This window comes from Mustelus asterias, chromosome 2 (genome assembly GCF_964213995.1).
Source record: "Mustelus asterias chromosome 2, sMusAst1.hap1.1, whole genome shotgun sequence".
In the NCBI taxonomy this organism is placed as follows: Eukaryota; Metazoa; Chordata; class Chondrichthyes; order Carcharhiniformes; family Triakidae; genus Mustelus; species Mustelus asterias.
Window position 1 is genome coordinate 72011650 of NC_135802.1, and position 17470 is coordinate 72029119.

The 17470-nt window shown below is 42.6% G+C and overlaps 1 protein-coding gene across 3 annotated transcripts in view; it reads left to right on the plus strand.

The window, feature by feature from the left end:
• The window catches only part of mocos (molybdenum cofactor sulfurase), a 261052-nt gene that overhangs the window by 195753 nt on the left and 47829 nt on the right, over positions 1–17470 (plus strand). For all 3 annotated transcript variants that reach the window (XR_013500329.1, XM_078237017.1, XM_078237026.1), the window contains exon 10: positions 11180–11267. Coding sequence is in view for 2 of the 3 variants with exons in the window: in XM_078237017.1 (XP_078093143.1) it covers positions 11180–11267 (88 nt within the window). In the remaining variant the exon portion in view is untranslated. The remainder of the gene's footprint in view (positions 1–11179; positions 11268–17470) is intronic.

A 17470-nucleotide genomic window follows, 5' to 3' on the forward strand; every position in this document is an offset into this window, starting at 1 on the left:
AAATGGAGTTGAAATCAACCATGATTGAATGGTGGAGTGGACTCGATGGGCCGAATGGCCTTACTTCCGCTCCTATGTCTTATGGTCTTATGGTCTTATGGAAACTCCCTGGGAATGTAGTCAATGAAAGATAGCAGGAAGACTATAGTGTGTACTTATCAGAATGTATAGATGAAGCAGCATTCAAAGAATAGAATCATATATCTTTCAATTCGGGAGGGTTTTCAGCATTATTATGCCTATGTCACATAGCAATTCACCAAAAATCCTTAGGCAGCACCTTCCAAACCCACTTCCATCTAGAAGGACAAGGGCAGCAGATAAATGGAAAGACCGATACCTGCAAGTTCCCCCCCAAGCCACTCACCATCCTGACTTGGAAATATATCGCTGTTCCTTAGCAGTCGCTGGGTCAAAATCCTGGAATTACCTCCCTAATGGTATTGTGGGTCAACCCACAGAACATTGACTGCAGCGATTCAAGAAGGCAGCTCACCGCCACCTTCTCAAGGGCAACTAGGGATGGGCAATAAATGCTGGCCAGGCAGCAATGCCCATGTCCCACAAATGAATAAAAATTTGAAACAGCTGCTCAATATAGCCTCGCACCTAGCTTTTTCCTAGAACCTGAAAGTTAATCCTTCTCAAGTATATGTCCAATTGCCATTTGAAAGTTCCTTTAGAATCCTATTTCACCACCCTTTCAAACAGTGTTACTGACCATAAAACCCAGCATGTGAAAATATTTCTCCTCATTTCTCCTGCAGTTGTTTTGTCAATTATTCTAATTCTATGAGCATTAGACTTTAAGAAGTACAGTTTATCCCTACTTGGTTTATTTAAAACCAATTAAATTTTGAACACCTTTATTAAGTCTCCTTATAATCTTCCTTAACATTTTCTGCTCTAAAGATAACAACATCAACTTGTTCAATCTCTCCATGTAAGTGAAGTTGCTCAATCCTGGCCTGGATTTTTCAGAGTTGTAGAAACTCCACGCTTTATCCAAAATACCCGGATCCAGAGATCCCACCCCCATTCCTGACAGATTCTAGTTTCAGTGGGGGGAAAGGGGGAAGGTTGTAATTCACACACAGGAGAAACCTGAACCTAGTAAGGCCATTTGAGCACAATGCTGAGTTTAAATTGATCCTGTTTTGTTGGAGCGAAGTCTGTTCCCCCTAGTGTGTGACTTAGGACTTTTAAGAGTAAACGTAAGTGTGTGTAAAAGGTGGATGAGGTTTGTGGAACAGCCAAGTTACTGCCAAGCTGTCAAGTTAATTAAATCTCCTGTTCTTTAAATTCTTGGAAAAGAAACAGCTGTGTCTCTGAGTTGAAAGCAATAATGCTTGTAATTTCAACAGCTGTTTGGTGGTATAAGCCTGGGGGGGTTATCATTATTGTATTATTACTGCTTGACTGCTTCCAAACCTGGCATTATCATATTGGGAGTGGGCTGTAAGTTCACAGCTCCATGAGTTGGCATGCGGCTATAAGGGACCACACAGATGAGTGGGAGATCATGGGTTAGCATTGAGAGTATGAAAGTTCATGTGGCCGGGTAGAGGAGCACAGTTTAGGATGGCGAACATGAGGGACCATTGGGGTGAATAGAGGGACATAGGTTAGCATAAAGGCTTTGAGGGGTAATTGGGGGTGCACATAGGAGCATGAGTTGGCATGGATGGGGCAGGGGAGTGGGATTTTGAGTGAGGCGGGTATGAGGAGTGAGGGCGAAAGGCTTTATTTCCTTTTATTAAAACTGGGACAAAATCTCAGAACCCTTTTAAACACTTTGCACTTGACTGTCTTTGAGGCTGCCTTCGAATTGTTTCCATGGATGGTGGGTCCGACTCCAGCCAGCCTCCCTGGAACAAAAAGCCAGCCATTCAAGGCTGTATCTCCTGAGGCAAGTGTGCCAAGCTGGGAATTTTCCCCACACTGCACAAGCGCCACGGGAGTGAGAATCCTGAAGAAGACCCACGCAGACACGGGGAGAACATGCAAATTCCACACAATCGCCCATGGCTGGAATTGAACCTGGTCCCTGGCGCTGTGAGGCAGCAGTGCTAACCATTCTGCTACTGTTCTACCGGGGGAATGACCACTGGCATTGTCCTCCTGCCTGGCATGCCCAACTGGCACTGAGGCCATTTCTGCTGCCAAATGTTAGAGTCTCTCCTGGACAGCTCCCTGGTGCTCCTCACCAACTCCTGTCATCCTTTTTTAAATTCATTAATGGGATGTGGGTGTCGCTGGCTAGGCCAGCATTTATTGCCCACCCCTGAGGACATTTAAGAGTTAGCCACATTGTTGCAGATCTGAAAATCATATGTAGGCCAGTATAGGTAAGGACGACAGATTTCAGGACATTAGTGAGCCAGATGGGTTTTTTACAACAACCTGCAATGGTTTCATGGTCATCATTAGACTTTTAATTCCAGATTTTTATTGAATTCAGATTGCACCATCTGCCATGGTGGGATTCGAACTCATGTCCCCAGTGCCTTAGCCTGTGTCCCTGGATTACTAATCCAGTGACAATACCGCGACTCCACTGCCTCCCCATCCTTCAGGGAGCTGCTTCTCCTCTAGTTAATACCCCACTGAATCCCCATTGGATCCAGTGCTTGACGAGCTCCTGGCCACATCGGCAGCACTAGCCTATTTTTCACCACATTTTATCTGGCTGGCCCTTAATTGGTCAGCCAGTGTGAAATTGTGTGCTATGCTAGTTGCAGTCATGCCACTTCCAGGGCTTTTGATCTTGCATGCACAATGTACACACAATTCAAGCCTCCGTGGCACAGTAACATGTAGTTTCACACAATTTGTTTTTAGAACACACTCAGTTCTTGCCTGAACCATCCAAAGATCATTTTGGGGTTGACTGTCCTCAGCATGTTCAGTGCATAGTGGCATATAACAGATGCAGGATTTATTTTACGTGGCAAAATTGATTATTCAATTTGACATTAAGTTCTTGTCTCAACTTCCCTCACTCGTAATTCACCCACCTGACTTACCTGATTTCCTATTTGCATACGTAAAAGAGAGGTTCTGTTGTGCTCCAGTTCCATTCCTTGATTTTACATTCCCAATATACTCTTGAGCTTGATGAGATTGCAGTAGCTGCCATGATCAACTGATCAAAGCAAAACCCGGGAGTTCCTGACACAGAGAGTCTGGAGATTTTGATACAGCAGAGAAATGCTTTTCAAAGCATTTTATTGCCATTCTGCCTTAAGGCATTTGGGCTTGTTTCCGACTGCTTCTGACAGGATACAACACTAGGAGATTTTCCACACACCCCATTCCTTACCATAGGCATCCTGGGAGCAGGTAGAGCAAGCCTGGTGTACTGCTACCATGCAGGAGGAGAAGTAACACAGAGCAAAGCAAAAGACACTCACTGCAGGAGGGTCACAGCACATCTAACCACTGGCAACATAGACCTTTGGCCTCACTGTCTTATCTGCTTCTTCCCTATTTTGAAATTAAGTAACACTCCTTCAATCTGCAACCAATCCTATAACATGGCAACAGATCAGCCCCCTTTGACCCTACATGGACATGCCAGTTATCAACATTTGAGTGAAAGCATCAGCACTAAATAAGTACTTTTTTGTATGATTCTAACCTCTATCAATAACAAAACACAATGTTGTATCAGATTCGACTTTATTGGATGCTCCATTCACAGCAGCTACTGATATGCTCAACCACACCCTCCCCTTCAGCTTTGATGCTTTTGTCCCCACTAAACCCTGGCTCTCTCACCTTGGCTGTTCCTCTACATCTCCACTCCCTTCAGAATAAGGGATGCAGACCTGAACAGATATGACAGTCAACTGATTTAGCCATTCACTGTCAGGTCGGGCTGAACCACATAAAGTATTATTAGCTCCTGCTGTTGTCTACTGCTCACTACTCCAGGATCATCCAGGAATGCAAAAAGGAAACCTCCAGCTTCTTACAACTCCTCTGCACTTGTCTCCAACAACAAGTGTGAGGAGCTAAAAGTAAATTACTGTGGATGCTGGGATCTGAAACAAAAACAGAAAATGCTGGAAAATCTCAGCAGGTCTGATAGCTCCTGTGGGGAGAGAATAGAGCCAACGTTTCGAGTTTAGATGACCCTTCGTCAGCTCTGCTGAGATTTTCCTGCATTTTCTGTTTAAGAGTGAGGAGCTTATGGACTTCTTTGTCGCTAAGACTGGGACAGTCCAATCAGCTGCATCTGCCGCTCTCCTCCCTTCGCCTTGTCCATTGGACCAAACTTCACGAAAGCTCCTCCTTCCTTCACTCTGAATTTGTATTTTTCTCCAACTATCTCATTCATGCCCTTTTTGAGATCATCTTGTCCATTAAACCCATCTCTTGCTCCCTCAACCCTATTCCCACTAACTGCTGACCATCCAACTTTGTTAACAATTCTCCCACTTCTAACACGGTCACTCTCTCTTTCAAATCTGCCTTCACCACCAATGTTCTTTTTAAGCTGGTAAGTCACACAACAAGCTAGGCATTTCCTCTCAGGCTGAACAAAGGTTGATCCCTTTACATTACCCCACCTGCATGGCCACGCAGAAAAAATTAAAGACCTGTGCAATTAACTGAATAGACCGTGTGCAACGAAAAAATTAGGACAAGCATTGGCTATCAGCCCTCTCATCTTGATCGCACTGTCCTGGCAACTACTACACCATCTCCAACTTTTGTTTCTTCTCCACAGTCTTTGAATATGTTGTTGCTTCCCAAATACATGTCCATCTTTCCTGGAACTCCCTGTTTGAATCCCTCTCATTGCATGTCTGCACTGCCATGGTGCCAAAGCTCTTACCAAAGTCACATTTGATATTCTATGTCATTGTGATAAAGTCCTTCTCATCCAGTTTTCAACTTTGAATCCGTTGATCACCATCCTCCTCTGGCGCCTCTCCACTGTCATCGAGCCAGGTGGGAATGCACTTGGTTGGTTTCATTCCTAAACATCTAATTGTAGCGATAGAATTAACTGCAGTGAAGTCACTTTCTGCTCTCTCACTGTTAAATCCAGTGTTTTTCAAGGAACTATCCTTGGCCCCTTCCTATTTCCTGTTTACATTCTGTCCTTGGAAAATCATCCGAAGACACAATGCCAGTTTTCACATGTATGCTGAAGACACCCACTTTCTCTCTCAACTCTTTCACTATCCCTAAAATATCAGACTGCTTGTCTGACATCCAGTACTGGATGAGCAGAAATTTACTCCAAATAGATATTGGGGGTTTTTGATGGGGACTCAAGAAAATTGCTTCAGTCTTCCCAAAAACTATTTGGAGGAAATTTCTGCTCATCAAATCCATCCCTCTCCCTGACCACTGTCTGAGGCTGAACAAAACTATTTACAACTTAGTGACTGACCTAATTACCTTGAGATGAGCTCCCAGCCTCACGTTCATGCTATCAGTCAGATCGCCTATTTCCACCCCTATAACATTGCCTGTCTTCACCTGCCTCAACTTACTTGCTGTTCAGTTATGCCACTTTTTCCACTAGCCTTGACTATTCTAATACACTCCTGGCCAGCCTCCCACATTGTATCCTTTGCAAGCTAGAGGTCAGCCAAAGCTTTTCTGCCTGTGTCCTTACCCACACCAAGTCCCATTTACCCATCACTCCATGCTTGCTGACTTACATTGGTTTCTGGCTAGGCAATGTCTCAATTTTAAATTCCCATCCTTATTTTAAAATATTTCTGTGGTCTCATCCTTCCATATTTTTGTTTGTGCTCTGCAGTGGACGCATGGGACTGAGTTGACCCTTGTTAAATGGCAACTTGTGTGACTGATTGCATTTTTGGAGCTAGCTCCTGACCACTAGTGTTACTTCCAACACTTGCTTGGTAATTTGAGCTGAAAGGCCAGAGACTCAGCATGTGTTTCTTTCTTGAGAGCTAGGTAGATTCCAATAGTTGCCATTCCAGTGCACCCTGGATTTCCCATTTAAGTGCCCAGCTATCCTGTCCCACGCTTCCATTTTGAAAGGTGGGAAAAGAACAGGTTGGTGCTTGAGGTAAGGACCACTCCCTAACAGTACACTGTTGGCAGGGTAATGTACTCAATTGAAGAGACTCTGGGGCGACAGAAGCCTCTTTCAATCTGCCCATTAAAAAACTTCACTTTCGACATATCTATTCCCAATGTAGTTTCTCCTTTAGGCATTCAACACTCTGGGCCAGATTTTTGTAGAGGAGACAAGAAAGTTGAGTTGGGAAACTTCCCAACTTGGCAAACCCGATTCCTTTAAAAAGGCCCCTATCCACCATATTTCCATTCCAGAGAGATGGAGATGGGATGGAGTTGGGCTTGCCACCTTCTGGTGCAGGCTTGTGGATGGCATGGCTGGCAGGCTTGAATGCTCACCTTCATTTACTGAGACATCAACCCAGTTGTAATGATGAATGTCAGACCCTCAAACCTTCACCCCTCACCCTCAACCCACCCTGCATGCCCCCTCATTCTCACTCCATGCCCTGTCCATGCTCCCCTTCATATCATCCATGCCCCCTCATACCGCCATACCCCTCCTGTGTATCCTTCATAACAACTTACCCAGTATCTACAACAGGCAGCCCTCAGGAGCCATGGCTTTGAAATAGATATTTTCTAAAATTCTAGTCGATCTCTTGCTCAACCACACTTCATACTAAATAAAACACTCATTCAAAGAAAACATTTACAGAAGGCTATAGTCCCCTCAAGTGGCCCATTTATTTGTAAAAACAAACATCTATTCAGTAACTATATCAAAGACATAATCCTTTAATAATCCCTAAAAACTGCCAGTCTAAACTACGCACTACCGAAATACAGCCAAGCATTCATTATGACCCAAACTTTCAAAACCATCTCTTCTAAATCAAAACAATGCCAAACAAATGGCTATGTTTCTTTTCTAAGATAGTCTGTCAATCATTACAGTCTAGTCTGTTTTCTCCAAGTGAAAGCTTCAGCTCACTTTTTTTCAAATTTAAAAGCACTGTGAACATTCAAATCAGTTCAGATCATGACAGTAGAGTTCCCAAGCTGTGTTTTCTTCAGTTTTGAATGCATAATAGCACTACATCCACTGCGAAAAGTATTTTAATACATCTTGAAACTTAAATAATGCTGGTCAATGTAATAGTCAATTTACCTTTACAGGACAGAGATCTATAATCACTGCAGCAAAAATACATCAAACTTACAATTCAGCATTTAACAATTGAACATGTATTTCAGAGCAATGAAAGAACTCCAGGAGCATATGACATTTTTTGGTTTCCCAATTTAGATTGGGCTTCCCCATGATTCAACACTTCTCTGAGGTGTCGTGAACCACGCATTTATATGGAAAGCGGCATAGGGCGGCACGGTAGCACAGTGGTTAGCACTGCTGCTTCACAGCTCCAGGGACCTGGGTTCGATTCCCGGCTTGGGTCACTGTCAGTGTGGAGTTTGCACATTCTCCTCGTGTCTGCGTGGGTTTCCTCCGGGTGCTCCAGTTTCCTCCCACAGTCCAAAGATGTGCGGGTTAGGTTGATTGGCCATGCTAAAATTGCCCCTTGGTGTCCTGGGATGCGTAGATTAGAGGGATTAGCGGGTAAAATATGTAGGGATATGGGGGTAGGGCCTGGGTGGGATTGTGGTCGGTGCAGACTCGTTGGGCCGAATGGCCTCTTTCTGTACTGTAGGGTTTCTATGATTCTATGATTCTATGAAAGGGTCCAATTATTTGGTGGGGGGGGAAGGTTTAAACTGTCTACCCTCTCAATGGAGCTAGCATGGGTGGGAATGATGCTTGCAAACCCAGTTGTAATGATGAATGTCGGACCCTCAAACCTTCACCCCTCACCCTCAACCCACCCTGCATGCCCCCTCATTCCCACTCCATGCCCTGTCCATGCTCCCCTTCATATCATCCATGCCCTTATGATGTGCCAGGAAAAAATAGCCAGAAATGGTGGTGGGGATGGAATCTCAAAATCAGGTCCCGCCTGCTATTTTTAAAGGGCTCCTCACTCTGAAAAAATCCAGGCCCCTTTGTTTCTTGTATATGTGTTTTATTTGTTTGATTTACACTTTTATTGCACTTCCTTTTGTCTCTATGTGAATATCACTTCTGCCATTTAACTGTCTCTTATTCTCCACCTTAGCACTTTCGATGTCATTTTGTTGTTCTTTTCTCCTCTTTTCCCCTTTCCCTTTCTGAGAAAGAGCATGCATCCGAAATATCGACTTTGGCTTTCTCTACAGATTCTGCCTGACCTGCTGAGTGTTTCCAGCATCTCCTGTTATTGATTCAACTTTCCAGCATCTGCAGTAGTTTACATTTTATCCTTGAAAATATAATTAGACCGTGGAATTGTTGGTCCTCGTATGGCACAAAACTGCACATTCTTATAAATTGAAGATTACTGTTATGTTGAAAATGACATATTCTAGGGTCATGTACTTTTTTTCCAATTGCTTATTCTAACATAACGAAACACAATACTATTCCACAGCCACTGCACATATTGTACAATTGAAAATGAGCTTCTACTGAAAGCTGCAATGGGCAAAGAGAATTCCCAGAGTTAGCAACTGGCAATTAGTGAATGTCAATCAGCAGCGGAACCTTTGTTTTTCTGTGGAACTGGACATCTACTCCCCAGATCATGCTATGCAATACCAGTGGCATATCTTCCAGACTAAAGGAAGGATGATGAGAAAAATAAAACCTTATAATTGAATGAAAACTAATATAGATTTTTATATCCATTTTAGATTTGAAATTAGAGGACGATTATTCTCAGACAGAATTACAGCTGTGCATGGTGGAACTTGCAGGTTTTTTTTTTAATTGCCGCAAATATAGCAACCAGGAAAAATGGGAATAAATTATGTTCACAGCAGACATTGTTTAATAAATGTTGTCACCCACAAGGCAAGAATCAGATTTGTGGACAGTTGTGATATTTCTGATGGCACAAAGGACAGTAAATCTACTAGCATACACTCAGGGGAAGATTGCATGCAGGGTGATGTTGTGAAGTGCATACTGAAAATAATTTCTGGAACATTTAGCTTCTGACTGATAGCACATCAGACAGCTTGTCATTTCGAACTTTCTCTGTTGTTCCGTTGGGATCAAGAATCTCCGGTCTTTGCTTTGGCCTTCGAGAAAACATTTAAATGTAGATTTTCTGTGCCCTTGTTTATGACATGCAAAGCACCTGTATTTGAAAAAATTATCTTTTAATGTTTCTTGAAGATGAGAAAAGTGTCTCTCATCTGCCCTCACCCAAATTTTTAATTCATCTCTGGCCACCGGGAGGTGTCAGAGAATTGGAAGACAGCTAATGTGATTCCACTTTTCAAGAAGGGTGGTAGACATAAACCGGGGAATTATAAACCAGTGAGTCTCACATCAGTGGTAGGAAAGCTATTGGAGAAAATTCTGAAAGAGAGAATTAATCCCCACTTGGAGAGGCAAGGTTTGCTCAGGGATAGTCAGCATGGCTTGGTCAGAGGGAGGTCATACCTAACAAATTTGAATGAATTCTTTGAGGAGGTGATCGGGTGTGTAGATAAGGGTAATGCAATTGGTGTAGTTTATTTGGGCTTCAGAAAAGCCTTTGGCAAGGTCCCACGTGGGAGACTGAAAAAGAAGGTAAAAGCACATGGGATCTAGGGTAACATGGCAAGATGGATCCAAAACTGCCTTAGTGGTAGAAAACAGAGGGTGGTGATAGAAGGCTGTATGTGCAACTGGAGGCTGGTGTCGAGTGACCTACTACAGGGATCAGTGCTAGGTCCCTTATTGTTTGTGATATATATAAATGATATAGATGAGAATGTTGGGGGGGGGGAATGATAAGTAAGTTTGCAGATCACACAAGGATTAGCAGGATGGTTCATAGTAAGGAAGAAGGCCTCAGGTTGCAGGAAGCTATAGGTGGGTTGGTCAGATGGGCAGATGAGTGGCAGATGGAATTTAACCCTGAAAAGTGCGAGGTGATGTACTTTGGAAGGAGAAGCTAGACAAGGAAACTAGACATGATTTCCTCCCACAGCCTGAAAGACGTGCAGGTTAGGTGCATTGACCCGAACAGGTGCTGGAGTCTGGTGACTAGGGGAATTTCACAGTAAATTCATTGCAGTGTTAATGTAAGCTTTACTTGTGACTAATAAATAAACTTTTCAAAAAAAAGGGAGTACTCGATGAATGGCACGATACAAGGAAGATGAGAGAAACGGAGGAATCTTGAGGGGGTTTGTCCACACATTCCTGAATGTGGCAGGATAGGTTAATAGGATGGTTAAGAAGGCATATGGGACAATTGCCTTTATCAGTCGTGGCATAGAATATAAGAGCAGGAAGGTTATGCCGGCGCTGTACAAAACTTTGGTTAGGCCACAGCTGGAGTTATGTGTGCAGTTCGGGTTGCTTTACCATAGGAAGGATGCTATTGCACTGGAGAGGGGGCAGAGGAGATTTACCAGGATGTTGCCTGGGAGAGAGCATTTGAGCTAAGAAGAGAGGCTGGATAAGCTCATGTTGTTTTCTTTAGAGCAGAGGAGGCTGAGGGAGGACCTGATTGAGGTGTATAAGATTATGAGGGGCATGGACAGGGTGGATAGGAGGCAGCTGTTCCCCATAGTTCAAGGGTCAGTAACAAGGGGCATTATTTTAAGGTGAGGGGCAGGAGGTTTAGATTTGAGGAAAGAAAATTCACCCAGAGGGTGGTGGAAGTCTGGAATGCACTGCCCGGGAAGGTAGCAGAGGCGGGAAACCTCACAACCTTTAAAAGGTATATGTATGAGTACTTGAAATGTCATAACATTCAAGGTTATGGACTAAGTGCTGGAAAGTGGGACTAGTGTAGATTTAGTGTAGTTTTATTGGTGCAGACTTGATGGGTGGAAGGGCCTATCCTGCAGTGTATAACTCTGACTCTATTACAACCCTGCCTGATTCCAAATGAAGTATTCTCTAAGGCAGGACATATGTTGTACTTTCATTTTGAGCCAAAAAGCAGAATAAGTTTGATGAGGGAAGAGTCTAGCCAAGATATAATCTGGAGACAGTGCCAAAAGTGCACTCAGAGTGACTGGAAGATGCATTCTGACTTACTAAAATGCTAATGGTTAGTTTACTTCAATCCCTCAGGAATGGATCCCATAGTTGTGTCTCTAGAAGAAGGAGATGGAAAACAATTTCCACTTCAATTCTATCAAAGCAAAGTCTGTGGAGACAGGTGAGCATATAAGCTTACAAATGTGCTATTGCTTGCTGCATTTACACCATTTGCTTTCGCAACCAGGCCTGAATAGTTGCAATGGATAAACAAAGATGAACTGGCCATTGCATTAATTAAACTGGAGGCAACATATTAAAATTTGATACAGCACAATGTAAGTGCCTTTCATGAAATTGGAAAAGGCTTAGCTGGTGCTCTCTGCTAGGATCTCTTTTATTTTTATTCATATAAATTGTTAAGGACGGAAGGGGGTTTAATTTATCAGCCTTGATTTCTCCTCTTACTACCTATCCATAAACAGAACAGTATTTTTGATTTCCCCCTTTGTAAGTATTTTCCTCAACCCTTCAGTTTAGCATGATCCAATCCTCTATTAATAATCCCACAGCAAGCTGGAGATAAGGACAAATAAGAGGGTTGATTTATTTTACACATAGAAAATGCAGGAAGCGATTTCACAGCACCCACCCCTTTTGCACTCATGCAATAAGAGAGGGATAAAGGAAAGAAAGGGGTACAGGGCAAAGATCTCGATAAAATAAGAGTTATAGTTTTATGACATTTGTGAGTCCAGAGTCAAAAGTCCAATGGTGCATTCCTTCAGAGGTTAGCAGGCCGAAACTGTTGCAGGATGATCTGTCTTTCCAGAAGTGAGGACTTCCATGATGGAAGAAGGCAGGGACCGAGGAATTAGTCTTTTAGGCACCAATGCAAGAGTTCCAATGATCCAGTAGTTCAAAGTGTAGACTAGGGCCAGGCAATTTACCTGGACAGAGCTCTTTCTGCTGCTAGCTGTTAGGTGCTAAACAGGTACACTGCCTGTGTTCAATCATGTGACATACCTCCCACCACTTCTCCTGGGTTTTGGACAAAGCATGTATTTTCCCAGGCCCAAAAGCTTGAGATGTTTAATAGAGGAGTCTGGGTCCCTTTTGTCCTTGCAGACCTATGGCCTTCATGACGAGAGCTCTACCTCAGAAATGTAAACGCTGTAGGTGCATTTCTTTAGAATTTGATTTTCTGCAGCCGTAGGGGCATTAACGCTTCTTTAAACATAACAAGGTCCCTGCAGATTGCTGAAGGCTAGAAATTTCTCTGGTATGAATCTTGGCTCGTCAGGCATGCCTTTGTCTATTTTTAAAATAAAACACTAATTTTATAATGTAGCCAGGCTGATGTAGATATATCTTTTCCTTCCTGTTTCTGGACAGGACACAATAGTTTTGACAAGTGCACAAGATGAAGTTTTCTGATTATACCAAATTTGGAGGTGCATCCGAGTGTGAAAAATGCAAGCGCTGTGGGACAACATAGTGGTTAGGCAGGTGGCAGTTGCAGTCCAGTTGAGGGAGATGTGGAGTAGTACATTTTGAAACAAAAGCATGTCTAAAAACAGCAGCAAGCAGGTGTCCAGCCCCAAGCTTGAACCAATTAAAGAAAAGGCGCTATTTACCTCTAGTTTGAGAGTGGTCAAATTAAAGGGGCACTGTCAACATTATATGTGTGCTCCTGTGTTTGGATACTCAATTAACAAAGAGGATGATGAGGCTGGGGATCCAGTTAGTGTTCGCTTTCTCAATAGCTGCCCCTTGATGGTGCCTGCTCTGGGTACAGTGTCCACTCAGAGGATCCCCAGGAAATCTTGGGCATGTAAAGAGCAGGCACTCAATGTTGCACATCTGCAAATTTCTTTCCTTTGTTCCTTGAAACTAAGCAATTTATAGGTACTCAGGAAAGGAAAATTTGTGGCATATTTCTCATCGCAACAACATTTGTATTTATGTATCACCTTTCACATAATGAAATGTCCCAAGGTGCTTAATAACAATAGGTAGGTCCACTGCCTCTTATTGCCAGGGATCTGGGTTCGATTCCGGCTTGGGTCACTATCTGTTCTCCCCATGTCTGCGTAGATTTCCTACGGGTGCTCCGGTTTCATCCCACAGTCCGAAAGATGTGCTGGTCAGGTGCGTTGGCCATGCTAAATTCGCCCTCAGTGTATCTGAACAGGCGCCGGAGTGTGGCGACTAGGGGATTTTCACAGTAATTTGATTGCAGTGCTAATGTAAGCCTACGTGTGACACTAATAAATAAACTTTAAACTTTAAGTCATTCCACACAGTCAAACATAATTTAAACGATACAAAGATTGACCGGTTTGATCCCCATATCTCCAACTGTAGCACCAGCGCAAGACCAGCAAACCCTGCAGGAAAACAGCAGAGTCCCAGTCAGGAACAAGTCAAATGGTGACCATGGTAGGAAATTCGTTAGTCAAAACTTTCTGTTGCTGAGTCTGAATGGATCCTGGTTTATTAACGGTGGTTGATATATTAGGTGAAGGCATCCACAAGGGTGTATATTAGTCACACTGTTGTGGTCCAAGTAAGACAGGTAGCGTGGACCTTGAAGAGTTTAAATAATTTTTACAGGTCTACCACCTTATTCAGGGCAACATAATTGAGGTAAATGAGATGCCCTCCTACTGAACCACACGTCTGGCAGGATCAGTGCTTGAGATATGATCAGACATTAAAACACCAGAACATGGTGGGTGGGATTTTCCAGCCGCGCACCCCCAAAGACCAAAAATCCCCCCTCGAGCTCCACGGACCTTTCAACAGTCTGCCAAATTTTCAGTCTCGCCCGCTATGACTCCGGCGGCAGGTGGGACAGGAAATCTTCGGCCAGTGTTAGTGAGTTAGTTGAAAAATAGTTCAGAAATTCATTTTTTACAAAAGAATCAATTATATTGCTTTCATATTATTGTATCTGTGTTATAAGATGCTAGCATGAGTTGAAACCGATGTAAGTTTTTGGGGTTTAGGAGCCACAGGTGCCTAAGATAGACAGTCGAGTATTTGTAAGTAATTTTAGGGTAGTTTATTAGGAAGTAACAATTTAGATATGATGCATTAGCTAAATAGATGGGAAAGTTATACAACCCATCACAGTTGAAAGCAGTTCACTGATCCCAGAGGATGAACAGACGGTTAGCACAGAGTGTTGTTGACATCAGAAGCTTGTGACAGCAGCATTCTTCTCTGTAGGCAAAGTGTTAGGGCACTCTTCTCCCATCATCCTTGCTCTTTCCTGGTCCATCCTCTGTCTGAAGATGGCAGTTTCCTGATGAGAACTGCCCCTATTTCCAAACACTCATTAATATTCTTCATTTCTAGGGGCTGGTAGCTTACCTAGTGTTAATCACCCATTCAAACCCTTTTGATTAGGGGATACAGGACAGGTACCCAAGATTTCAGGTTGGTCATCTCCCTCCCCTGTTCCTCACTTTGGCTTGAGATTACTAGGGTATACAAGGTACCAACAGGCTTTCTGCTATGGGTTCAGGAGTGTTTTGGTGTCTAGTGAGCTCAATGTGAAGAACCCAATCTTTGTCTTAGTCTCTGACTCCTGAGAATTGTTCTTTTTTTTCCAGAGAGAGAGGGAGAGAATTAAATACTGTGCCATCTAATTCCATGAGAATTCCATATAATTCTTTAAAAAGAACCTTTTCTGGAAGGTCCCTAGTTCTTACACTAGCCTGCATTTCTAAAGTCAACCTGCACCTCTTAAAGCAGCGGTTGCATTGCGGTTAGAGCAGCAAGTGTTTAGACAAAGCTTATGGTAGAACAGCGCACTTGCACAACAACCTTTCGGTATTGGCATTTAACTGCCCATCTAGCCCTGGCCTGAATTGGTTGCACCATTTACATTTAAATAACAGTAACAGTCATTAGCCCCACCCTTATATTGACAGCAAAATTAGGACCAATGTAGTATTACAAATGTATATTCAGAACATAAGGAAGGTAGGCTATTCAGCCCCGTGAGCCCGTTCATCCTTCAAGCTGATCTCAACTCCACTTACTTTTGATTCACATCTCTTAATACACTTATACAATAAATATATCAATTTTAAATTTAAAAATTTCAGTTCACCCCCCCACCCACAGCTCTTTGAGGGAGAGAATTCCATGTTCATTCTATTCTTTGTTTGGAAGAGCACTTACTAATTTCACTCCTGATTGGCTTGGGCCTAATTTTAAGATTGTAAGATTGTGTCGCCTTGTTCTCGATTCCCCGAACTTCCTCCATGTCTGCTCTATCAAAACCTTTTACCATGTTAAACACCTTAATTAAATCACTCCTCAACATCTAAATGGAAAGGAGTAAAAGCCAAGCTTATGCAAATTGTCTTTATATTTTAACTCTTGTTCTGCACAACCAAAGCATTACTTTCTACATTATCACAGCATTTACACTTTTTTACATGTACTTAATTGACTATAAAGCACTTTGGGATGTCCTGAGGTTGTGAAAGACATTCTTTTTCTTTCTTTTCTCCAACCCTCTTAAAATAATTGCATTCACATTTTGTGATTACCTTTTGCATTGCGCACTATCTTTAATCATTTGTGTACCTGGACACCCAAACCTTTTTGCTTATCTATAGTTCCTATTCTTTAACCATTAAAGAAATATTCTGTCTTGTCTTTCTCGAATCCAAAGTGGATTGCCTCATACTGCTCTATATTGAACATCCTCTGCCATGGTTTTTCCTCATTCCCCATAACCTTTGATTCTCTGAGACACCAAAAGTCTGTCAATCTTAAATATACTCAATGATGCAGCATCCACAACCTATAGTTTAGAGAATTGCAAACATTTGCAAGCCTTTGAGTGAAGAGGTTTCCCCTCATCTCTGCCCTAATGAAACCCCTTATCCTAACCCTTTGCTCCCATGTTCTAGATTCTCCATTCAGGGAAACAATCTTTCACTGTTTACCCTGTCAAACCCCTTCAGAATCTTGCATGTTTTAATGAGACCACCTTTCATTCTTCTACATTCCATAAAGTATAGGCCCAGTTTACTCAGCCTGTCATCATAGGACTACCCTCTCATCCCAGAACAAATCTAGTAAATCTTCACTCTATTGCTTCCATTGCAAGTGTTTTCTTCCTTAAGTATAGAGACCAAAACTGCAAACAATGCTCCAAGTGTGGTCTCACCAAAGCCCTGTACAATTAATTGTCGCAAGACTTCCTTATTCTTGTACTTGCACTAAAATCCACCATGCCACTCGTCTTCCTCATTGCTTACTGCACCTGCATGGTAACCTTCTGTGTTCCTTGTACGAGTGTACCAAAGTCTCTCTGAACATCAACATTTGGAACTTTCAAACCTTTTCAAAAATATTCTGCTTTTCTATTATTACTGTGAATAACTTTGCAATTCCCCATATTGTAGTGCATCTGCCACCTTGTTGTTCATTCACAAAACCTAACTATGTCTCTTTGCGGCTTCTTTGTGTTCTTCCATTGCATTCCTATTTAGTTTGTATCATCAGCAAACTTCAGTACATTTAAGCTTCTTTGTTAAGATTGCTGAAGAAAAGTTGTATTCCAGGCATTCAACTTATGTCACTTTAATCTAACAGATGAGATATGGCTGCAGAGAATATCTATCCCCCGACTATAGAGTATCCCACGACTTCCACAGTCCCTTTCACTCCTCCCATTTGACTGGCTGCCTTTACCCGTGCTGCCATCATCAGTTTCCTCATCTATCTGCTCTCATTCACATAGACAGCTAGAATTGTGCACCTTTTGGTAAGGGCGAAGACAAAGGTTCCTTCTGCACTTGGCTGCTAAATTGCTGTTTCAACCTGCAGCAGTTCACTTTTGACAATATTTCTGTATCTTATTTCTTGCTGCCAATTATCTTCTGTGATCTTCCACACACTACCCAGCTTTTTCAACCCATCCACATAACTGAATCAGCAGTACTACTTATACTTTGGAATTCCTTGCCAGCATGCACTAAAAGCACTTAATGGATAAGTCATTTGTTTTAAAATTGCTGATGTGAAAGCAAGACATTTAGTATTAGTTTAAAAAAATGGATCAATCTGCCCACAGTACTAATATGCTGCACGATGCAAAACTTAACCTTGTACTGCAGATTTCAGAAATTGAAATTACAATAAAAAATTATGAAGGCAAAATACTTTGGTCTGGAATTTGGTCTGCAAGCTGGGTGCGCAGTTTGGAGAACTCCCAGCTCTGTGAACCTGACTTCTAAAAATAGCTGACCGGACATTGTATTCTTGGTCTTTAGTGGGATGGGCCAGATTAGAAGTCAGGCAGGTAATCTGTGAGGGTGGGGGGTCCCGCTACCACTGTGCCATTGGGATCATTTG